Source organism: Hypanus sabinus, chromosome 6 (genome assembly GCF_030144855.1).
Source record: "Hypanus sabinus isolate sHypSab1 chromosome 6, sHypSab1.hap1, whole genome shotgun sequence".
In the NCBI taxonomy this organism is placed as follows: Eukaryota; Metazoa; Chordata; class Chondrichthyes; order Myliobatiformes; family Dasyatidae; genus Hypanus; species Hypanus sabinus.
Genome location: NC_082711.1, coordinates 166,927,376 through 166,953,329, shown reverse-complemented (window position 1 = coordinate 166,953,329; position 25,954 = coordinate 166,927,376). Strand labels below are relative to the sequence as shown.

The window sequence follows — 25,954 nt, the reverse complement described above, 5'->3', positions numbered from 1 at the left end:
CCCATCACCTCTGGCCCCTGTCTTACCATTCCCCCACTCCTCTTTATACTGGCTGTCCCTCATCTCTAATCATCATCCTGGTGCAGGGTTCCAACCTGAATCGTTGACAATTCTTTATCCCTCCTCCCTCCCAACAGATGCTGCTCAACCCACTGAGTTCCTCCAGCAGACTGTTTCTGGCTCCAGATCTGCAGACTCTACCTCATTTTCTCAAGTTTTCTGCATGTCTTGAGTTGCTTAATTGAACAGTTTTCAGCTTTTGATAGTAAAATGAAAGTCTCTAAAATTTATAAGAACATCATGCCATAGAGTCAGTGAAGAAAAGGAACTTATTAATTGCCAGTCTCTGGTCATTACAATCATCATGCTGTGCATTCTGTTGGATTGTGAATGCATACCAAAAAAATGATTCAAACTTGCTGAGAAAGCCACTTAACAATGTGATCAGTCACCTAGAGCAATTACATGGGCTGTGATACAGAAATGGACCTAGCTATTAAGTCTGTTTTACCTGAGATTGACCAGCAAATCAGTGAAGCTACTAAGTGCTCTTGTATCAGGTATACCCTGGAACAGCCTGACTGAAGCTCCCTCTTGTGTTTAACCTTAAAATAGTGCCCTTTACCATGACTCATCAAATAAGATTATCACATTTTACCGGAATGATGAATCTATGGCACATAATCCCAAGACGCCACGTGAAGAAATTTTGTGGCACAGGGCATGCAGTGCCTCCCCTCAGTTTTTAAACCTCACCCATAATAAAATTATTATCTTCACTGCCAAATGAAACAGCAGATGAGTTTTTACAGCCCAAGAGATGGAAATGTCTCACACCAACTTGGCACCAGCTAGATGGTTGCAAGAACACGCGATATTGACTGACGCATTTTGGGATCCTTGCAGACCTGGTCTACACTAATCCAGGCATCGCCCTGGTAAATCTCCTCAGCACCCTCTCTAAAGCTTTCACAACTTCCCTATGGTGAGGTGACCAGAACTGACCACAATATCCCAATTGTGGTCTAAGCAGGGTTTTACAGAGTTGCTACACTACCTCGCGGCTCTTGGGGTTCCTTTGGGCGCTGTGGTTTCCCTCCATCTCCACAGACTTGTGGCCTGGTATCTTAACAAGCCACAGTAAATTGCTTCCAGTGTGTTTGTTGGTGTGGACCCAGTGTGTGAAGAGGCCGTGATTATTCCTGAGAGCTGCATGTGCTTGGTCATTGATTATGTCAAGGTCAAGACAAATAGAGGTTTGGACATTAAGGGAACCGTGGGGTGGGGGTTGCATGGAAACCTTTTAATCTACCCTATGGTCAATTTAACCTTTCCTTACCACATAGCCCTCCGATCTTTTAATATCCATGTGCCTATATAAGAGTCTCATAAATATCCCTAATGTACCTGCTTCTACCACCATGCCAGTTCCCCACACCTACCACTCTCTGTGTAAAAAAAAACCTGCCTCTGACAACACCCCTATAATTCCTTCCAGTCACCTGAAAATTATACCCTCTTGGATTAGCTATTTCTGCCCAGTGCTGGCTGTCCACTCAATCAATGCTTCTTATCATTTCATCTATCAAATATGAAGAACCTTGTTTTGTCTGGAATGTATGGTGATCCTCTTGGTGGTTTGTAAGATATAGTACTGTTCTCATGACACTGAATTTGACAATTACCATTAAAGCTGGCTCGTAACAGATTGTAAGGCCCATATCTATACATCATCCAGTTTATAAGACTGAGTACCTTGTTCACAACTCAATGTGGACATTATTAGTTAATTAAAAATATATGAACCTCAGAAAGATGCAATAATGCTTTTAATGAAATTGTCAAATACAATCCTCTTAAAATACTTGAAGTATCAGTAACAGTCTTTTTAACTCATAAGCCGCACTGATTCACCAGGATATTGCAAAGATTCGGAGAGTTAAGATTACAAATTAGGATTACAGGGGTGATCTCTCCACGCTGTAGAAATTTCTGGAGTGATTGTATTTTTAGGAGATTGAAACTACTCGGCAGGTGGCTGATAGAGGGTCATGGAGCTGTACAATGAAACAGGCCCTTCGGCCTTTTTGCTCTGTGCTGACCCCTTTGCCCATCTATGCCTATCCCATTTGTCGCCTTGGGAAAATATTCCTTCCAGCCTAAAGGCAGTCACCCAGTCTGTGTTTGATTCCTTCAATGTAGAGGACACCTACTGCTTAGTACCATATGCAATAGACTAAACTGGAAGAAATGCAATTCGATCTTTGCTTCACCCAGAAGGACGATATGAACTACTTAATAGTTTCAATGTCCATCCTTGTTGACCACCATTCTCCATTAGACCAGGAACATCTCCAAGCCACGCTGTCCCTGCAATAGGAGAGATACTCTGTCTCAAAGCATTTCATGTGCTATTAAGGAGCTGACACTATCCTGAGGCTCCATAGAGTGAAGTAGTTTCTTTGGAGTATGTAACAAAGTGAAAGGATGGTAATTTAAAACTCAGGTACATTGGAATGACTTCTTGCAGATGTTGGCAAGTGTGTAAACTTTGAAACCCTGTGTATTAGATGACAAGGAGCATAGACAGCGTGGACATCCAGCTCCTTTTCATAAGGGCAGAAATGGCTAATAGGAGGGGACAAAATTTTAAGGTGATTAGAGGAAAGTATAGGAGAAGGTTTCAGAGGTGGGTTTCTTACACAGAGTGGTGGGAGCATAGTACACCCTGCCAGGGTTGGCAGTAGAGGCAGATACAATACAGATATTTAAGAGGCTTAGATCAGAATCTGAACCAGGTTTCATATCACCGGCATACGTCGTTGCATTTGTTAACTTTGTGGCAGTAGTGCAAAGCAATAGATAATTATACAGGAAAAAAACTGAATTACATTAAATATATATGTATATTAAACAATTAAATTAAGTAAATAGTGCAGAAACAGAAATAAAAAGAAGTAGTGAGGTAGCGCTCATGCTTTCAATGTCCATTCAGAAATCGGATGGCAAAGGGAAAGAAACTGTTTCTGAATCACTGAGTGTGTGCTTTCAGGCTTCTGTACCTCCTTCCTGATGGTAGCAGTGAGACGAAGGCATGTCCTGGATGGTGGGGGTCCTTAATGATGGACGTCGCCTTTTTGAGGCACCATTCCTTGAATACTTAAGAGGCTAGTACCCATGATGGAGCTGACTAATTTTACAACCCTCTGCAGCTTACTTCAATCCTGTGCAGTAGCACCCCACGTACCAGATGGTGATGCAGCCAGTCAGAATACTCCCCATGGTACATCTGTAGAAATTTTCAATTATTTAGGTGAAAATCCAAGATCCTTAAACACCTAATGAAATATAGTTGCTGTTTTGCCTTCTTTATAACTGCATCGATATGCTGGAACCAGGTTAGGACCTCAGAGATCTTAACATCCAGGAACTTCAAGTTTCTCACTTCTGATCCCTGTATGGAGGCTGGTGTGCGTTCCCTCATCTTACCTTTTCTGAAGTCCACAATTAGCTTTTTGGTCTTGCTAACGTTGAGTGCAAGGTTGTTGCTGCAACACCACTCAACCAGCTGGTGATGGGGACATGGACGAAAGAAAAAAGGAAGGCTGTGCTGGAAGGGAAATAGTAGATTAATCTTGGAGTAGGTTAAAAGGCCATGGACTGAAGGGATTCTACTGTGGTGTACTTTTCTGTGTTCTCTAACCCTCAGAAGGCCAGAAGCCTAGTTTAAGTGGATTCACTTTTGAAAGACTAGGGAAAGTGGAATTGGAAAGAGCAGGTGTAAGGCCTGGTGTGGATCAGCAATGATCATACTGCCTGCTGGGTAACTCTTCTCTTACCTCATGTTCTTGTGACAGTAAACCAAGTGCAGACAGCAGCATTCAGCCATGTGTCAGCAGCGTCCTGAAGAAACAGGCTGGCAAACCTGAGCAGAGAAGGCCGGGGTTGGGGTTGTGAGTGGGGGTTGGCTCCTCTCTTAGCATTTGTCGAGAGTTAACTTGATCAGGATGCCAGAACAGCTCCCTCTGCTCCTTTTGACCACTCTAGCTAAAGGCTGTATAACATTCAGCAAAGCATTAAGTCCTGCCTTTAAATCTGAATATGGATTATGGTCCCGGATTCAGGAGGGGAATGTGAGCCTTTGAATGAGTGGGCAGTCATGCCAGCTACTGAGCCATCGTTGGGGTACAGGAGAATGGCAGAAAAATAGCTGAAGCAGTATTCAGATGTCCGGACAATCTCACCATTTGCGAACTTGAATTCAACTTTCCTCCCCCAAGCTATCAGACTCCTCAATACCCAGAGCCTGGACTGACACAACTTACTGCCCTATTGTCTTGTTTATTATTTATTGTACTGCCTGCACTGTTTTGTGCACTTTATGCAGTCCTGGGTAGGTCTGTAGTCTAGTGTAGCTTGCTGGGTTTTTTCTGTGTTTCTTTTTACATAGTTAAGTCCAGTTTTTGTACTGTTTCATGTAACACCATGGTCCTGAAAAGCGGTGTTTCGTTTTTACCAGTAATTATGGTCGAAATGACAATGAGAAGTGACTTGACTTGACATATAAACCTAAAATGGTGTTAAAATGGGTAGGGTGAAAGTTCAAAATAAATTTATTATTGAAGTATGTATATGTCACCATATACCACCTTAAGATTCTCTTTGCAGGCATTCACAGTAGAACAAAGAAATACAATAGAATCAATGAAAAACCACGCACAAAGACTGACAAACAAAGCGCAAGAAGGACAAAACTGTCCAAGTACAAAAATTACAATAATAATAAATAAGTAAAGGAATACTTATTTATTATCATTATTTATTCAGACATGATAATCATAAGTCTAAGAGACTATGGTAAAATAAAAGCCACCCTGTTCACTCTTGGTCTTCAAGGAGGATATGTGATTTGGAGGGGAGCCTGCGAGGGTGTTGGAGCTCAGAGCTTTGGCAGGTGCTGTCGAGGTAGTCTGGTAGGTGACTGCAGGACAGTTTGTTGACGGTACATAGTTCAGCAGAGAGTGACAAAGGTAGAGCATGTTAGTGTTTATGGTCATGAATGGGATCCCAACCAAGTGAACTGCCTGTCTTGGATGATATTGAGCGTACCGAGACCTACTGGTCTTCAGCTCATCCAAATGAGCAGAGAGTCCCACTGTGCTCCTGACTTGTGCCTTGTAGATGGCGGAGGGTCCTTTCTCTTGTATCCACAGTCTTTATGTGTACTTGTTTGAATTTCTGTTCAGAGGTGCTCATCCACCAGGATGTTAATGCTGTGGGACTTGGCATGACCAGTGCCACTGGATGCTAAGGGTGAGTGGTTGGACCCTTGTGGTGAACTATGTGCCTGTCTGGACACGCCCCCTGCTGACTGCTCCTGTGGCTCCTCCCACAGGCCCCTGTATAAAGGCGATCTGAGGCCTGACGCTCGGCCTCAGTCTCCAGGACATGGTATGATGGACACTCACACCTGGTTCCTTCTTCCAGTCAATAAAAGCCGATATCTCGCCTTACGTCTCAGTGTGAGTTATTGATGGTGCATCAACCCTCTCCATGATATAGTCATTGCTGGGTAATGTACCAGCCCACATCTGAACATTGTCCACATCGTCCTGCATGCATACACAATCTGCTTCATTTTCTTTGAAGCTGCAAATAAAATTGCGCATTGTGCAATAAATATGCCTACTTCTGAATGATGACTGAAAGAAGCCCCTCAATGAAGCACTTGAAGATGGTTGGACTTGGGACACAGCCCAGAGAAATTCCCAAAGTAATGTCCTGCTGCTTGGAATGATTGACATCTGACAACAATAATTGTCTTCATCTCTGTGATCGCCAGGTGTGTTTATCTCTTTATACGCAGTGTTTTCAGTTAACCAGGGTTGCTTGATGTCAAGTGCTCCCTTAATACCTTTCCTCTGTGTTTCAAATGTAAAATGTCCTCCTTTTCTCTGTTACAAGTTCAGTCCCTCTGAGTTTCCCATGTCCAGGAGCCTGGACGATAATACCTACATATTAATTACTGGCTGCTATTGAAAAACTGCATGAAACTAATAATTTACCTTGAGGGAATTTATGATGTAAATTACTTCCCAGAATTGATAATGATATAATATCATCTGACAAACGAAGTAGTTTACTCTGAGTATATTGGGTCATTAACTGAACCTGCTTGCCACCCATTGATAGCATATCACCATAGCAACATCTTTCTGTAAATATCAGTAAATTCATTAGACTTGCTAGTTCACAACTCCCTCGCAAACTAAAGTCAAAGTAAGTTTATTATTAAAGTACTTTTATGTCAGCATATGCTACCTTGAGATTCATTCCCTTGTGGGCATTTATAGGAAAATAAAGAAATACAATTAATGAAAAACTATACATAAGAAGGAGGATGAGAGGTGACCTGGTAGAGGTGTACGAGAGGATGAGAGGCACTGATCGTGTGGATAGTCAGAGGCTTTTTCCCAGGGCTGAGATGGCTAACATGAGAGGGCACAGTTTTAAGGTGCTTGGAAGTAGGTACAGTGGAGATACCAGGGGTAAGTTTTTGATGTGTGTGGGATGGGCTGCTGGCGACGGTGGTGGAGGTGGATACAATAGGGTCTTTTAAGAGACTCCTGGATAGGTACATGGAGCTTAGAAAAATAGAGGGCTATGGGTAACCCTAGGTCATTTCTACAGTAAGTACATGTTTGACACAGCTTTGTGGGCTGAAGGGCCTGTATTGTGCTATCGGTTTTCTGTGTTTCTAAGAAAGACTGACAGAAAATGTGCAAAAGAAGACAAATTGATGCTGGAAATCTGAAGAAACTCATACAAAATGCTGGTGGAACTCAGCAGGTCAGGCAGCGTCTGTGGAAAGGAATAAAGAGTCGAATTTTGGGCTGAGACCCTTCATCAGGACCAGAAATGCCAGAATGAGAAGGTGGGGGAGAGGAAGGAGTACATGCTAGAAAGTGATAGGGGAAGCCAGGTGAGGGAGAAGTCTGGTGGATTGGAGATACAAAATGAAGTAAGAAGTTGTGAGTTGATAGGTGGAAAAGGCAAAGGTTTGAAGAAGAAGGAATCTGATAGGAGAGGAGAGTGAGAGGAAAGTGAAGCATAGGTGAAAGTGAAGCTGGAGGGGCATGAGAGGAAGGTGATGGGCAGGTAAATATACTGAGAACATGAGTTGTAGAGCCCTTGAAAGTGAGTCTGTAGTTTGTGGAATCAGTTTAGAGTTGTGGTGAGTGAATTCATCCCCACCAGTTCAGGAGCCTGATGGCTGTTTCTGAACATGAGTGTAATGGGACCTCCTGCACGATGGTGGCAATGAGAAGAGAGGGTCATTGATAATGGATGCTTCTTTCTTCTGGCAGCGTTCCCTGTAAACGTGCTCAATGATAGGGAGGGCTTTGCCTGTGATGGACTGAAGTCTCAAGCATGATGTCCAAACCAGTGCCTTCCAATAAAATCGCTAGTTTCAGTAAGTCAATGTTTGCCTCCCTTATCACTGACTTACCCTCACCTCCCTTCCCCTTTCCCTACAGCTCACAACATGTTTGATTTTTTATTTTTCTAATCTTTCCAAGATCAAGTGAAAGGTCATCTGTTTCACCAGTGCCCTGAAGTGCACCACCTCATGTGGTTTATCAGCGGGTTTGCCCAAATTGGCAAACTGTTATAGTGAGGAGTGAATTCACAAAATGGTGGAGGAACTCAGCAGATCAGGCACCAATTATGGAAGGGGAAAAACAGTCAGGGTTTTGGGCTGGAAAGGAAGGGGGAAGAAGCCAGAATAAGAAGGTGGGGCAAGGGGAAGAGTACAAGCCAGAAGGTGATAGTGGGTTGGTGGGGCAGGTGGGAATGAAGTGAGAAGCTGGGAGGTGATAGGTGGAAAAGTTAAAGGGCTGAAGAAGAAGGAATCTGATAGGAGAGGGAAGTGGACCATGGGAGAAAGGGAAGGAGGAGGGGCACCAGCAGGATGTGATGGGCAAATGAGAAGGAAAAGGCAAGGGGGGAGTCAGAATGGGGAATAGAAAAAGTGAGAAGAGTTTGGGGAAGGAATCTTGACTGTTTATTCTCCTCCATAATTGATGCTCGACCTACTGAGTTCCTCCAGCATTTTGTGTGTGTAACTTTGGATTTCCAGCATCTGCAGAATCTCTTGTGAATAGAGAATTGATGGGTGCTGTAACTACCTCTTGCTTTTTGTCTCCTGACATTTAATTTCCCACTCACTCCACTTGTCACCCAGCGGGGACAGAATTGATGGCTTTCAGAGATTTCTTTGCAAGTTGTTATTATATCTCATCAATTCTGGGAAGCCCCAGAATGGAAAAGCCTACAAAACATAGTGGATGCAGCCCAGTCCATCACAGGAAAATCCCTTCCCATTAATGAGTACATCTACAAGTAAAACAGCACAGGAAAACAGCATCCATCATCAAGGAACCCCACCGTCCAGGCCGTGCTCTCTTCTCACTGCTGATATCAGGAAAGAGGTACAGGTGCCTGATGGTTACAGAGCAATAAATGTTCCTGAACCTGGTGGTGTGGAACCTCAGGCTTCTGTACCACCAGCTTGATAGGTAGCAGCGAAGAGCGAGCGTGGCCTGGATGATGCAGGTCCTCGATGATGGATGCAAGAACCTCTGGCAGAAATTCACACATTTCTTTCCTGCAAAATCACTCCTTCAGGAGGATTGAAATGCCCCAGTACCAGACTACATCTGAAACCTTTCAGTGGACAAAGTAGATTCCTGAAGGATTTTACTGCTATTAAAACATTCTAACCCAGCACCAGTATTCTGGATTATAACAAGCACAAGAATTACTATAGTATTCTTTCAAGTGGGTAATTTTTGAAAACAAGTGTACTCTGCAAAAGTCTCAAAGAATGTTAAATATTTAAAGGTCAAAGATCCACTTGTTCTTTAAATCACCCAAATTGAGGTCATTGTCGACCATGCATAAGTTTTTCACACAGAGGAAAAATATCTTTACACTTGGAAACTTTTGCAGAAATACAATGAACAGAGAATTAGCGGTTCACAGTAAATCTGAGGAATACACTGAGTGGCCACTATATTAGGAACATCTGCTTGTTAATGGCACACCTCTAATCATGTGGCAGCAACTCAGTGCTTAAAAGCATGCAGACATGGTCAAGAGGTTCAGTTGTTGTTCAGACCAAACATCCCCCATCACCCACAGTAATTGAAATAAACACACGTTACAACAGTGGTGTGCAGAAGAGCATCTCTGAACGCACAACACATCGAACCTTGAAATGAATGGGAGAAGACTACATAAAGCAGAAAGCCACTTTGTTAGGCCACGACTGTATCTAATAAAGTGGCTACTGAGTGTGGACAGGAGAGACTGAAGGTCACCCTGATAATCTGTTCGCCACTCTCTTTGATTTCATCTATGAATGCCAATTTTGTCTACTTGAATTGAATCGAGTAGTTTAGTCTATAACAAAGGTCCATCAATAAATCACCATCAAAAAGAGGCTTACTTTCTTATTGATTATTCTCCTCCACAACTCTATTCCATTTTCCTGCAATCCCCTATTATCTCCCAACAAACTGCAGAGGTCATCTGTTGATAGGCTGCGTAAACAAAAAGGTGAAACTCAAAGTCAAGCCCAGCGAGCGACAGGTTTTCACAGCTGGTAGCGTGTATCAGTTCTTATATGAGCTCTGAGAGTGACTTAAGCCTTCTGGACTGAATTGTCCCAGTGACTGTAAGCTATTCTCTGGCCAAGTAAGGGCTCTACAGCTTCCACTGGCCAGTGCAGAGCCAATTTCTGCTAAAAGAAAGGAATTGGCTGAAGAGGCGCAGGAATCAAATCCTGTAGGAACTTTCACAAGGCAGATGGACAGGTAGTTCAAGTGGATTTATTTTTAGGGCTCTGCTCACCTCACCATCAAGGACATTTTCAAAAGGCAGTGCCTCACGAAGTCAGCATCCATCATTAAGTATCCACTGGGATGTGACCTCTTCTCATTACTACCATCAAGGAAGAGGTACAGGAGTCTGAAGAACCACACTCACTGTACATTTTATGAACAGCTTCTTCCTCCTCACCATCAGATTTCAGAATGATCCATGAATGCTAACACACTTATTTCTCTTCCACTCCATCCATCCTTTTATTCCAGGACTTTCTTTCCATGTCAGACAAAGCTATATCACAGTGTGGAGGAAGTAACACATTGCTCAGGTTGGGAAAATGGTGCAGCTGCATTTTACAGTGTGGGTTGCAGTTAAACTTTGTGGCAGCGCGGAATGTAAAGATTACCAACTGCTATTCCAATCATGTTGGATGCTCATCTGTGTGACATACGATGTCCTGCTTTTGATGATGGTGACTGATTACAGTGTCTCAAAGGATTAATTTAACTCCAGTGAGTAGTACCACATTTGGTGATCAGTCAGTGTGAAAAGCACTCTAAGTAGGATCAGAGAAGATGCAGGAAGTTGTAAACACAGCCAGCTCCATCATGGGCATTAGTCTCCCCAGCACCTTCAAAAGGTGATGCATCAAGAAGGTGGTGTCCATCATTAAGGACACCCATCACTCAGGACATGCCCTCTTCTCATTGCTGCCATAAAAAGGTACAGGAGCCTGAAAACACACACTCAATCTTTCAGAAACAGCTTCCCATAGAACCATTATTTCCACGGTCCTGATCAATAAGCTATAGAACCTGGGCCACTCTACCTCCCTCTGCAATGGGATCCTCGATTTTGTAACTAGAAGACCACAGTCTGTGCAAATTGGTAATAATATCTCCTCTTTGCTGACAATCAACACTGGTCCACCTCAGGGATGTGTGCTTAGCCCAATGCTCTACTCTTTCTATGCCCGTGACTGTGTGGCTAGATATAACTCAAATACCATCTATAAATTTGCTGACAATACAACCGTGTTGGTAGAATCTCAGATGGTGACAGAAGGGCGTACAGGAGTGAGATACGCCAACTAGTGGAGTGGTGTCACAGCAACATTGTACTCAACGTCAGTAAGACCAAAGAGCTGATTGTGGACTTCAGGAAGAGTAAGACAAGGGAACATGAACCTATCCTCATACAGGGATCAGAAGTCGAGAGAGCGAGCAATTTCAAGTTCCTGGGTGTCAAGATCTCTGAGAATCTAGCCTTCTTCCAACGTATCGATGCAACAATAAAGAAGGCAAGACAGCGACTATACTTCATTAGGAGTTTGAGGAGATTTGGTTTGTCACCTAAGACACTCGAAAACTTCCTATAGATGTACCATGGAGACCATTCTGACAGGCTGCATCATTGTCTGGTATGGGGGGGGGGGGGCGCGGGGGAGGAGGCTACTATTCAGGATCATAAGAAGCTGCAGAAAGTTGTAAAAAATTAGCTCCATCTTGGGTACTAGCCTCCATAATATCCAAGACATCTTCAAGGAGCAGTGCCTTAGGAAGGTGCCATTATTAAGGACCCCCATCACCCAGTTCATGCCCTCTTCTCATTGTTGCCATTGGAAAGGAGGTACAGAAGGCTGAAGACACACACTCAGCGATTCAGGAACAGCTTCTTCCTCTCTGCCGTCCAATTCCTGAATGAACATTGAACCTGTGAACACTACCTCACTTTGAAAAAAATATTATTTCTGTTCTTGCACTGTTTTTAATTTAACTAGTTAATATACATATATATATATATATATATATATATACACTAACTGTACTTCATTTACTTACTCAATTTTTTCTATATTATCATGTGTTGCATTGTACTGTTCCGCTCAGATAACAAATTTCACAAAATATGCCAGTGAAATCAAACCTGATTTTGATTCGGATTCTTCCCCTCTACCATCAGATTTCTGAATGGCCAATGAATCCATGAACACTACCTCACAATATTTTCCTCTCTCTTTGCACAACTTATTTAATTATATATATTTAATTGTAACTTATTGTATTTTAAATTATTATGCATTGCATGTACTGCTGCTGCAAAACAACAAATTTCACGATATGTGCCTGTGACATTAAACCTGACTCTGATTCTGAAATATCTGCTGTGACTCCCATCGCAAACAAAACCGTGTCCTCAGTCCACTCGTGGTTAGTAAAGCTGCAGCAGGTCTGTAAGTAACTTTAGTGCACTTTTCCTATAAAGCTGCTGCCTCTCAACTCCAGCAGCCCCAGTTTAATCCAAATCCCCAGACTATATGCAAGGAGTTTGAACATTCACTCTGTGACTGATCAGTGCTCTGGTTTCAACATTCAAAGTAAATTTAGTTACTTTGGCTTTTCAGGGAGGGAGGGAGCCTGTGGTATGTCGAATTCCGGGTGAACGAGCAGTCTTTGGGGTAACTGCAAGTCTGTGACTTTGCTGTTGCTTTGCTGCTGCTTTGCTGCATGCCTGAGTGCTCAGTGGCGGGTGCCGATACTTTTTTTTTGCTGGTGGGAGGAGGGAGGATTGTTGCTTGCTGCCGCTTACGTGTGGGAGGGAGGGGAGTGGGGGACTTTGGGGTGCTAACATTTAACTGTAATTCATTCTTTGGGGGCACTCCCCTGTTTTCATGGATGATTGCAAAGAAAAAGAATTTCAGGGTGTATATTATATACATTTCTGTGATATTAAATGTACCCTTGAAACTTTGAATTATCTAATTACGTATGTATCACCACGTACTACCCTGACATTCATTTTCCTGTAGGCATTTACAGTAGAACAAAGAAGTACAGTAGAATCGATGAAAAACTACACACAAAGACTGACAACCAATCTGCAAAAGACAAACTGCGCAAATATTTTTTTAAAAAATAATTAAATAAATAATGCTCAGAACATGAGTTGTGGATCCTTGAAGTGTTCAGTGTTGTGGTGAGTGAAGTTATTCACACTGGTTCAGGAGCCTGATGGTTGATGGGTAATAACTCAGAATCAGGTTTAACATCACTGGCATATGTCACAAAATTTGTTGTTACGCAGCAGCAGTACATTGCAATACATAATAAAAGCTGTAAGTCACAGTAAGAAGTAGGAATATATTTATTTTTTAAGTTAAATTAAATAAGTAGTGCAAAAAGAGAAAAAAGATAGTGGGGTGGTGTTCATGGGTTCAATGTCCATTCAGAAATCTGAAGGCAGAGGGGAAGAAGCTGTTCCTGAATCATTGAGTGTGTGTCTCAGAATTAGAATCAGAGTCAGGTTTATTCCCACCGGCATGTGTCATGAAATTTGTTAACTTAGCAATATATAATATAGAAGAAAAATAATAAAAAATAAAAATAATAATATAGGATAAAAATAAAAGAATAAAAAGAATAATAATAATAATACTGTAAATCAATTATCGTGTGTGTGTAGGCCTCCGTTAGTCTCGATAGACCATGGATTTGCACCTTGGAAAGTTTCCAGGATGCAAGCCTGGGCAAGGGTTTTTTATGGAAGACCAGCAGTTGCCCAAGCTGCAAGTCTCCCCTCTCCATGCCACCAATGTTGTCCAAGGGAAGGGCATTAGAAATCAATTACAGTATACGTATATTGAATAGATTAACAATGATGCAAAAAACTGAAAAATATATATATATTTAAAAAGTGAGGTAGTGTTCATGGGTTCAATGTCCATTTAGGAATTGGATGGCAGAGGGGAAGGAGCTGTTCCAGAATCGCTGAATGTGTGCCTTCAGGCTTCTGTACCTCCTACCTAATGGTACAGACAGAAAAGGGCATGCCCTGGGTGCTGGAGGTCCTTAATAATGGACACTGCCTTTCTGAGACACTGCTCCCTAAAGATGTCCTGGGTACTTTGTAGGCTTGTGCCCAAGATGGAGCCAACTAAATTTACAACCCTCTGCAGCTTCCTTCAGTCCTGTACAGTAGCCCCCCACCAGACAGTGATGCAGCCTGTCAGAATGCTGTCTGCGGTACATCTATAGAAGTTTTTGGGTGTATTTGTTGACATACCAAATCTCTTCAAACTTCTAATAAAGTATAGCCACTGTCTTGCCTTCTTTATTACTACATTGATATGTTGGGACCAGATTAGATCCTCAGAGATCTTGACACACAGGAACTTGAAGCTGCTCACTCTCTCCACTTCTGATCCCTCTATGAGGATTGGTATGTGTTCCTTCGTCTTACCCTTCCGGAAGCCCACAATCAGCTCTTTTGTCTTAGTGATGTTGAGTGCCAGGTTGTTACTGCGACACCACTCCACTAGCTGGCATATCTCACTCCTGTACGCCCTCTCGTCTCCATCTGAGATTCTACCAACAATGATTGTATCATCAGCAAATTTATAGATGGTATTTGAGTTATACCTAGCCACACAGTCATGGTTATAGAGTAGAGCAGTGGGCTAAGCACACACCCGAGGTGCGCCAGTGTTGATCGTCAGCTAGAAGGAGATGTTATCATCAATCCGCACAGAGTGTGGTCTTCCGGTTAGAAAGTCAAGGATCCAATTGCAGAGGGAGGTACAGACGCCCAGCCTCTGTAACTTCTCAATCAGGATTGTGGGAATGATGGTATTAAATGCTGAGCTAGAGTCGGTGAACAGCATCCTGACCTAGGTGTTTGTGTTGTCCAGATGGTCTAAAGCCATGTGAAGAGCCATTGAGATTGCATCTGCCATTAACTTATTGTGGAGATAAACAAATTGCAACGGATCCAGATCCCTGCTGAGGCAGGAGTTCAGTCTAGTCATGACCAGCCTCTCAAAGCATTTTACCACTGTAGATGTCGTCAGGCTCCTGGGCCTCTTCTCTAATGATAGCAATAACAAGAGGGCATGTTGTGGGTTATGAGGGTCCTTAATGATGGATACCACCTTTTTTGAGGCATCGCTCCTTCAAGATCTCCTGGATGCTGGTGAGGCTAGAGTCTATGATGGAGCTAACTGAGTTCACAACTTACTGCAGCTTATTTTGATCCTGAACAGGGTGGTGTGGGACCTAAGGCTCCTGTATCTCCTGCCAGAGGTAGAAGTGAGAAGAGAGTGTGGTTCCTTCCTCAGCCCAGTGATGTGCAGCTTGTGAAGTCAATTGACCAGAGTAAATTGCTTCCACTGTGTAGGTGTGAGTGTGACCATTGTACAAAAGCACTGGTCCAGACCCAGGTGGAGTAGGAAATGATGAAACGAATCCTAATGATTGCACCTCTTTCCTCAACAACTTTCACCTTGAAAATAATTTTCACTCCAATTTGCTGAAAGAGGAAAAGCAAAAGGAAGAATTTAAATACTCTTGATAAAATTCACTGGCTTTAGGAATGAGATCCCATTATTGCCACATAGAGTTCAAGACAGATCACATCATGCATAATTACAGCAGAAATAGAACAGAATGCAGAGTGTAGTATGCAGTCACAGAGAGGGTGTAGTGCAGAGAAACAACTAAAGTGCTTCTTCAGCCATTTATCTTTTCCACCCATCTGCTCCTAGCTCCTTATTGCACTCCCTTTCTTCCACCCACTGCCCACCTTCTCCTCACCTGGTCTCCCCTATCACCTGCCTGCCTGTACTTCATCCCCCACCCACCTCTTTATTCTGGCTTCCACCCCATTCCTTTCCAGTCCTGATGAGGCATCTCAGCCGGAAATGTCGACTGTTTAGTCCCCTCCTTAGTGCTGCCTGAGTTGCTGAGTTTCTCCAGCATTTTGTGTGCGTGCTGCTCACGGTTACCAGCATCTCAGGAATCTCTTGTTTTCACCTTTTAGCGTATGACAGTCCTGTGTGATAATAACAGGGTAGAAGCTGTCCTTGAATTTGATGGTATGTTATAGACATAGAAAAGTACAGCACAGAAGCAGGCCTTTTGGCCCATCTAGTCCATGCCAAACCATTTAAAGTGCCTACTCCCTGCATCAGGACCATAGCCCTCCACACCCCTACCATCCTTCTACCTATTCAAACTTTTCTTAAACATTGAAATCAAGCTCATGTGCACCACTTGTGCTGTAGCTCATTCCACACTCCACAACCCTCTGGGTGAAGAAGTTTCCTCTCATGTTCCCCTTAAACTTTTCACCTTTCATCATTAATCCATGAGCATTAGTTGTAGTTCCACCCAACCTCAGTGGAAAAAGCCATCTTGGATTTACCCTTTCTCTACCCCTCATAATTTTCTATACCTACATTAAATCTCCTCTCAATCTTCCATGTTCCGTCCTAACCTATTCAATCTTTCCTTCTAACTCAAGTCTCTTACGACCAGACTATATAACAGTTTCTTCCCCCAAGTTATCAGACTCCTCAATACCCGAAGCCTGGACTGACACCTTGCCCTACTGTACTGTTTATTATTTATTGTAATGCCAATACTGTTTTTTGTGCACTTTGTGCAGTCCAGTGTAGGTCTGTAGTCTAGTATAGCTTTCTCTGTGTTTTTTGTTTATTACGTAGTTCAGTCTAGTTTTTTGTACTGTGTCATGTAAACCATGGTCCTGAAAAATGTCTCATTTTTACTATGCATTGTACCAGCAGTTATGGTCGAAATGACAATAAAAGTTGACTTGGCTTGACGACTTGACTTGACTTGAGGTCCTCCAGGTCCGGCAACATCCTTGTCAATTTTCTCTGTACTCTTTCAACCCTATTTACATCTTTCCTGTAGGTAAGTGACCAGAACGGCACACAACACTCCAAATTAGGCCAGACCATCATCTTATACAACTTCAAAGATAGCCAAGACTCTAGAGTTGATGGAGGAGATGCTGATTGGGCTATGTTCAAAACCCTCTGCAATGTTTTGCATTCCTGAGCTGGGCAGCTACCATGCCAAGCTGTGATGCGTTCAGATAGGAACCTTTCTATGGTGCATCTATAAAAGCTGGTGAGGGTCAGTGACACCTGCTCCACCCAGTGTGTCATATGCTCCTTGTGTTGTGATATAATTATCTGTAGATCCTTCGGAGACTAATAATTCATTGGAGTGGTAACATGCAATTCTGTGTATGTTTTCCTTGTCTCAATCAGTGGGCCGTTTGCACTGAGTGCATTTAATTCACTCACTTTCCCAGCCAGTTCTCCAATAGAGCAACACTATTTGGGGAAAAAAATTACCAAAGGGAAGTCAGCTTCAGGGAAGAAGAGAAAGATCTTCCATTATGCCCGGAAAATGGCAAAACAGGCTGAGGAAATGGGGTTTTACAGCTCGTGCTGCAAGCTGACGGAGTCGAGCACGGGAGATCTCCACAAGAGACTATGAGGCCAAAAGCTAGAGGAGCAGATTGGGCCATTCAGCCCATCAAGTCTGCTCTGCCACTCAGAGGGTTTCTTCAACCCCTTTCTCCCATAACCCTTACCAATCAAAAACCTACCAGTCTCTACACCTTTGTAATAGGTTGTGCAGGGCGTGCAGAGGAAAATGCAGGACAAGTAGGGAAGGGAGAGAGGTAGAGAAATAAGGAAGTGGGAAGGAGAGAGAGGAGGGGAGAGTGAGAAATAGATGGGGGTGGAGGGAGCTGGAGGGAAGGAATGATGGGGAGAGCAGTGGAAAGAGATGGGGAGAAAGAATGGTGGGGGGGAGAAGTGGAGAAGGAAAACAGGTGGGGAAAGAGAAGAAAGGAAGTGATCGTGTGAAAGCAAGAGAATTAGAGGGATGGAGAGCGAAAGGCTCCCTCAGAGAGGGGGGTGAGCAAGAGATGAGAGGATGAGCAGGGACAGAAGGAGAGAGAGATAAAGAGAATAAGCGAGGCAATGAAAGAGAAATGGGCGTGAATCTTAATCAAACTGGATGTGCAGCGTGTGCAATTCACTGCAGTTGAAGGAATGGCGCAGACCCTTGCGAGCAGATGTGTTCAGTCATGCGGAGGAGTGAACAGGCTTTACCTGAAATGAACTGGCTTGGAGGAGGGTTACGTTCAGCACGAACACGGCAAGCTCAATTAGTCTAAGTGGCTGTCTCCGTGCTGCGGTGTAGCTGATAGGTAATTCAATGTAAAAAGGATGCTTCAGTCATCGAGAGAATTCAATCCTTTCACATTTACAAATCAATTTCCGAGTAGACAAAACAAACTTTTTTTCTCTCATTCTGGAACTTAGTCGACTCTATGGTGAATTTTTTTTTCTCATTCTGGAACCATGCAAGGAGCTTGTATGTTTTCCCCGTGATACGGGGCTTTCCTCCGGGTGCCCCGGTTTATTAGGTTAATTGGGTGTAATTGGACAGCGCGGGCTCATCGGGCCGGAAGGTTCTGTTACCGCGCTGTCTCTTCAACAAAAAAAATGAAAAGCTTGTACTGTAGCTAGGAACATGGGGAGGAGCAGGTCAGGGTGACAACCCTACCTGTGATCTGCCGCCTCACTTACAACACGTACATACTCCTGCCTAACCACTAATGTTTGGCTGTGATTTTCAAAGCTTTGTCAGCGTGGTTAAATATAAATTAAATTACAGTCGGGCAGTTTGCACCTCGCTTGTTCCGTTGTGACAAACCGACAGCAGCATTTGAATTGTACTCGGGGGGTGGGGGGGAATGCTGATATGCAGCCTGATACTCCACTTCCTGCACAACCTGCTCCAAAGGTGTAGTTCCATTCTTCCGCGGCCGGGCTATAAATTCCGGGGAGCGGAGCCCTGCTCAGGACGACGAGCAAACGTGACAGAGGGGTTGGGTGTGCGTAACCTGTCTCTCTCCGCTCCTCCGCTCAACCCCCAGGCTCAAAAGAGGGAAATGAGTGCTTGATCTTCCGCTGTTGAGACGCTTTTGTCCAAGATGATCCCGATGCTAAGGAACGCGGTAAGTACGAGGAAAGTTTCGGAGTGGTTAATGAATGTGGGAGCAGCAGGGCAGTAATGCAGCCAATGGCTTCTAGAATATCTCACTTTGAAACTTGGGGGGTGATGGAAGCAATTAATGAGGGATTTGGAGAGGGGTAATGAATAGGCAGAGTGGAGTCTAGAAAATCTGACTGAGTCTAAACCAGCCTCCACAGAGTCAACAGGTTCATTTGCCTCCAGTGCATTAACAGTAATGCGGAATGGAAGTCTGGAATTGAGAAGTGTGATTTGACAGATGTATATCTACCTGGATTTTGAGTACTGAATACACTGCCTGAGCAGTCAGGTCTGCTGAGGTATGGTGCCCTGTTTCTGGTGAACTCCAAGGGACCTTCACTAATGATATAAACAAAGGTGAAACTTGCATTTCTGTAGTGTCTGTGTAAATTCCTTCAGACAAGCCGTTTGAATACAACTGAAGCACTGCAGTTTTCAAAAGCAAGAAATTAACAAGATACAGCCAGAGTATCTTTTCGATACCATTTTTCTGGAGTGAAAAAGTGAAAGATCTATAAGTTCTGATGGCGATATTTTACCTGTTATTCAATTCATTCAATCGCTTGGATAATAGATTTCCTGAGAATGGCGCGCTTTTGACCTGTTGCTATTATAAACGCAACCAATTTTGAATTTGGAGAAGAGGATATTGTACGACTGACAAACAAAATACCCAGCTACTATTACGAACTACGTTCAAAGCATTGCCTCAAAATATTGCAGCAATACTGTGATTTCAAATTTGTCATTTCTGAGGAAGTTAAGAGTAGTTCAATTAGCACATTCGCTGATATGTTGAACTACATGCTTAGAAGCGAAAAATTTGAAGAACTGTCAATTCTTGCTGACACCGTTGGAACATTTCAAGCTTGTAGTGCTGACTGTGAATGTGGATTCAGTCGGATAAATTCAATCAAATGTAAATCCAGAAACAGACCAGAAGTGGAACATTTGGATGATCTAATGAGGATTAAGACATCTGATATGAAATTAATCTGGACAGTGTTTATTGATAATAGATTAGTAATAAAGACAGATGAAAAAAAAACATGAACTGTGGAAGATCTTTGTACTGTATTTCATTATTTCTAAAATTAATAAATAAAATCAAAAGTATGTGTTGAATGTTGGTTAGAACACAGCATGTGGAGCACTACAGCACAGTACAGGCCCTTCAGCCCACAATGTTATGCTGGCCTTTTAACCCAATCCAAGATCAATCTAACCAGTTCCTCCAGCATACACTACCATTTTTCTTCATCGGTGTGTCTCAGAATTAGAATCAGGTTTATTAGCATTGAAAAATGTCTTCAAAATTGTTGTTTTGCTGCAGCAGTGCAATACATAAAATTTTACTATAAGTTAAAATAAGAAACATATTAAAAATCAGTCGTGCAGAAGTAAGGTAGTGTTCATGGCTTGTTCAAAAATCTGATGGCGGAGTGGAAGAAGCTGTTTCTAAGGGGTTTGTGTGTGTGTGTGTGTGTTCAAGCTCCCTAACGGTAGCAATGAGAAGAGGGCATGTCCTGAGTGATGGGAGTCCTTAATGGTGGATGGTGTCTTCTTCAGGCTTTGCTTTTTGCCCTTGGTGGTGGGGAGGCTATTGCCTATGATGGAGCTGGCTGAGTTTATAACTTGATCCTGTGCATTGGCACCTCCATTCCTGGCAGTGACGCAACTAGTCAGAAGATAGAAGTTTGACGTACCAAATCTCTTCAAACACCTAATGAACTTTAGCTGCTCCTAATGAAGTATAAATGCATCAAAAGTTGGGCACAGGATAGATCTTCAGAGATGTTGACACCCAGGAACTTAAATCTGCCCTTCTAAAAGTCTATTAACTGTTCCTAATTTACCTGCCTCTACCACCAGCCCCGGCAGTGTGCTGTTAGAACAGAGTGGGGCCAGATTAACTCATGTTGGTAAACTGACTGGGAACCTGCCAAGCTAGCCAGCCAGCTGCTGTTTATGATTGAAGTAATTCCCCCACTACACAGCTCTAGCAATCTATCGCAGGCCGGGGTTTGGCAGTACACGTCAACAGAAGTGGTTGGCTGCCTCACCGAAATGCTCCCAAAAAGAGCAGGCTCTGTCAAAGCTGCGAAGGACAGCAGGTAAAGTTCTGGCTGAAGAAGGAACACACTCCTGACTAGGGAATGCTCCTAACATCATTGAGAGGGTAAATATCAGTCTGCCTGTCTTCACATATTACCTAAAGGTCATGGGTTAAGGGTGAAAGGTGAAAAGTTCAAGGGGAACATGAAGGGAAAATTCATCACTCGGAGGGCCTTGAGAGTGTGAACGATCTATCAGTGCAAGAGGTGTACGCAAGCTTGATTTCAATGTTTAAGAGAAGTTTGGATCAATACATGGATGGAAGGGGTATGGAGAGCTCTGGTCCTGGTACAGGTCAATGGCAGTAGGCAGTTTAAATGGTTCAGCATGGACCAGATGGGTCAAAGGGCCTCTTTCTGTGCTGTACCTCTCTATGACTCCATGACTCTATTACTGGAAACACTATGATCATAATGATATGAAAAATTCTTCACATCACTCCAAACAGCTTCACACAGTGAAGAATTCTTGTTGCTACAATCTGGGAGTGGGTACAGGCTCCTGAAGATACACACTCAGTGTTTTAGGAGCAGCTTCTTCCCAGATGCCATCGGATTTCTGAGTGGATAATGAACCCATGAACACTGCCTCACTATCTTTGCTCTCTTTTTGCATGGCTTAACTATTTATTTGTAAATATTTTGAATTTTAATTTATAGTATAATATGGCCATGATGGCTCAGGCGTAAATGCCATCCTTTTGCACATTGGTTGTTTGTCCGTCTTTGTGTGTAAATTTGATTGATTCTATTGTGTTTCTTTGTACCTACTATAAATGCCCAGAGGAAAATGAATCTCAGGACAGTTTATGGTGACATATACGTACTTCGATAATAAATTTACTTAGAACTTTTGAACTTTGAGATCTTTCTCTTCTTGGACTGTAAATACACATTGGTGCTTTGGGCTCTTGTGCTAAAGCCAGAAGCCTCAAAACCGGCAATTCTTATTGCTAACCTTTGTGAAGTTACTTTAAAGAAAAAAAAGTGAAAGCCCTAAAACTTGGAGGTATTAGCAACAATCTGCTTGAATCGGTTCTGGATATTTGTTTTATCCTTTGCTTTGCCTGATGGAGCTCTCATCGGCAAGGTTTGTTGGCTCGTCCCAAAGTAGAACTGTTTGAATATGCATGTGTGTTCATATAAACACATTGAAAATAGGTTCTGATTTGTTCTCATATCCTACACAATCTATACATCTCCACTAGATACCAGTAAGATATGGAAACCTCTCACTGCGTGGAGGACAAGCTAGTTGGTTGGTTGTTAATTTAAATGCATTTCACTGTTTTTCCAAGTAAGTGTGATAAATCTGAGTCTACAGCCTGGTGAAGTCGTCACACAGCACAGAAACCGGTGCCTTGGCTGACACACCCTTGATCTACCTTTCTCTATTAATATTTCTAGCGTCTGTCTCTATGATTCAAGTGCTTGTCTCAATTTTGAATATTGAGAAACTGCACCTCCCTCAGGCAGAGTTCTAGATTCCAACCATATGAGGGGAAAAATTCTTTGCCTCATCTCTCTGATCTTCCCAGTTAGAAAACCTCGGTGACTCCTGCAAACTCAGATTGATCTTTTTCCACTTTATCCTGCCTTGGTTCAGGTTAGCTGGCTCTTGTTTGGAGAACTTTGAAGGAATAACTTGATATACAGTGACATGCCTTCAGGCTGGACTAACGAATGAGTGGAACTGCTGGATTCTCATATGGCCAAGATGCTGACTTAATTTGCTATACACTCAGTGGCCACTTTATTAGGTACATCTGCTTATTAATCATATGGCAGTAACTCAGTGCATGAAAGCAGACATGCATGGTCCAAACATCAAAAATGGGGGAAGAAATGTGTCCTAAATGACTGACTGTGGAATGATTGTTGGTGCCAGACAGGGTGGTCTGAGTATTTCAGAAACTGCTGATCTGGGATTTTCAGGTACAACAACCTCTAGAATTTACAGAGAATGGTATGAAAAAAAAGCACATGGTGAGTGTCAGTTCTGTGGGTGAAAATGCCCTGTTAATGAGAGAGGTCAGAGGAGAATGGCCAGACTGGTTCAAGCTGACAGGACAGTGACAGTAACTCAAGTAACCACGAGTTACAACAGTGGTGTGCAGAAGAGCATCTCTGAGCGCGTAACACATTGATCCTTGAAGTGGCTGGGCTTCAGCAATAGAAGACCACATCAAGTTCCATTCCCGTAGTTAATAAAGTGGCCACTGAGTGTAGGTTAATGGATTGAGAAGTGAGAATCAGATTCACCTCACAGGTAGTCTTTCTTCAGAACCAGAATGTTCTAGATTTCTTCTTGTGTCTCTTCAGGGAAGGGTAATCTAACTGAACTGCAAAAAAAAAGTGATTGTATTGCAAAGTCAATGGAGATTACCAAAAGCAAGAGTTTCACAAAAGTGATATGATTCAGTGGTTAAAGTTTCCCACAAGCAATCCTATTTTCTGTGATGTATTTTCAGCTTTTAACTGTAGTTGTGGTTCTCACTTCAACCAGTCAAAATCACAGCAAGTATATCTACATATCCATTCCTCAGTTTGTGGGAATATTTCAATAATGGGGCAAGAGAAGTTGTTCAGTTTGGTTCATGAGCCTGATTGAGGGGTAATAACTGTTCCTGAACATGGTGGAGTGAGCCCTGAGGCTCCCTTACTGCCTTCCTAATGGTAGCAACGAGAAGAGAGCATGCCCAAAATGCTTGTATCCAAAAATACATCAAACTGTCTTGAGTATACTCAGTGAATGGGTCTCCAGACCACCTTGAGTAGAGAATTTCAAAGATTCACTTTTCCCTGTGAGTAAGGAATTTCTTGTTGTGTCTGAACCAGATAACTAATCCCTTATTTTTGAGACTGTCAGCAGAAAATTCCTTAGCTTTTGTTAAGCATGGATTTTATGGGTTATGGAACAATTGTGTCAGTGGAGTTGAGAAAGAGATCAAATGGAGGGCAGACCAGACTCAAAAATCTGATCGTTCTCCCTTTCCCATTGGCTTTTAAGATTAATGTTCTGTACCCAGGGAATGTTTTATGCATGTAGATACCTGCATCCTTCAGCTGTCTGCTAAATCCTGCCCTCTCAGCCCCCAGGACATTTATCTGTCTGGAGTCTGTGGTGGGTGGAGCTCCTATTGAGCAGGTTGCACTATGTCAGTACAACTTGGTATACTTTGATAAACTGCTTCAAAGGTACACAGCTCAGCTGATGTCAAGAATAAGGCATAAAAGTTGTAGCTTATGGCTGTTTTGTTAAGTTGAAATTTCATATATGTCACCATATACAACCCTGAATTTCATGTTCTTGTGGGCATACTCAATAAATCTATAGAATGCCATAATGGGATCAATGGAAGACCGCTCAACTAGGGTGTTCAACCAGAGTGCAGAAGTCAAAAAACTGTGCAGATACAAAAAGAAGAAATAATTAATAAATTAATAAACAAACAAGCAAGCAAGCAATCAAGAATGAGAGCATGAGATGAAAAGTCCTTTAAAGTGAGTCCATAAATTGTGGGAACATTTCAGTGATGGGCAAGTGAAGTTATCCCCTTTGGTTCAAGAGCTTGATGGTTGAGGGGTGATAACTGTTCCTAAACCTAGTGGTGTGAGTCCTGAGGCTCTTGTACCTTCTTCCTGATGGCAGCAGCGAGAAAAGAGCTGGGGTGGTGGGGGTCCCCAATGATGAATGCCTCAAGAACAAAGATCGAACTAAGAAAGACTTGAGAGAACAAAGGAAAGACAAAGAGGTAAAACAATCATGGTGTTCTCATACTCAGACTAGAGGTAACCAAGTTCCAGTGTAAACAATCAGCGTATAATATAGCCATATTCAAGTGACCTAATACCTGCTACAGAACGCTAAGAATCTTATAGAAAACTACAGAGGCAACTGTACCGTAATTACTGGAAATTTCACTGGACAGGTGATTATATAAAAATACAAGCAAGCACTGGAAAGTTAAAACAACAAGAAAGTTAGGAATTCTACACCCAATCCAACACATCCCACACTGAATCAAGCCCCCCCCCCCCACAAGGAGATGCAGGTTCCTGTAGTTGTGACCTGTGTTGTAAGTAATGCTATAGCAAGGTTTATCAGAAGGGAATTGCCACTGTGGATCAATGGAATTCTGGAATCTGCTCCTCAAAGAATATCATTTAAAAATGGTAGAGAAGGTTATGGGCCAAATGCTGAGAAATGGAAGTAGCTTGAGTGGGCCAACTTGGTTGGCATGGACCAGCTGGGCTGAAGGGGCTGTTCCTATGCTCCATAACTCTACGAGCAATAGTGGGACAGACGCTGCCCTGGATCCTGGTTGTGTGTGCTTTCAGGCTCAGTGCTCAGTGCAATTTGATTTATTATGTATTCCGTTCAAAATGTACAAATTCACTAATTGCATCTCTCTTTTTCTGTCTACAGTCCACTGAGTTTTTCGACATGCTGGAAAAGATGCAGGTAGGCTGCTTTCTCTGTACCAGAGCCCAGTTACACTGGTGGGGTTGGCATGAGTGCAGGAGATGAGTGGGGACAGGAAAATGCACTGCCTGAGTCAGTGGTGGAGGCAGATGCGCTAGTGAAATTTAAGAGACTACTAGACAAGTATATGGAGGAATTTAAGGTGGGGGGGGATATATGGGAAGCGGGGTTTAAGGGTCGGCACAACATTGTGGGCCGAAGGGCCTGCACTGTGCTGTACTGTTCTATGTTCTATGTTCTAAAAGATGGTAGCCAAAAGACATTCTTAGCTGCTGCATGGGACAAATTGGTTGTAGAGACTTTTGTGGTCAGGACAGCAGGGCCCACAGGAGTTAAAGATAAACTTTGTTTGTCACATCCAATTCAAAACATACAGTGAAAAGCATCATATACATCAAATCAAATCTATGAGGAAGATCAGAATCTGCAAGTTCCCCTCCACTGTTGCTGAGTCCCTTCCCAACAACAGCCTTGAGAGCACCACATGAACTCAGCTCTGGGTTAGAACCGGGAACAGATTGGAGGTTATTTGGGGGGGTGGGGAGGAGTTAAGAACTCAAAGGCATAGGTCTAGAGAGGAAAGATTG

General features: G+C 42.9%; 1 protein-coding gene across 5 annotated transcripts in view; it reads left to right on the top strand.

Annotated features, from left to right (window-relative positions):
- Positions 1–25,954, top strand: part of LOC132396063 (rap1 GTPase-activating protein 2-like) — a 298,797-nt gene that overhangs the window by 196,497 nt on the left and 76,346 nt on the right. For all 5 annotated transcript variants that reach the window (XM_059973425.1, XM_059973423.1, XM_059973422.1 and 2 more), the window contains one exon: positions 25,311–25,346. In XM_059973425.1, the coding sequence (XP_059829408.1) occupies positions 25,311–25,346 (36 nt within the window). The remainder of the gene's footprint in view (positions 1–25,310; positions 25,347–25,954) is intronic.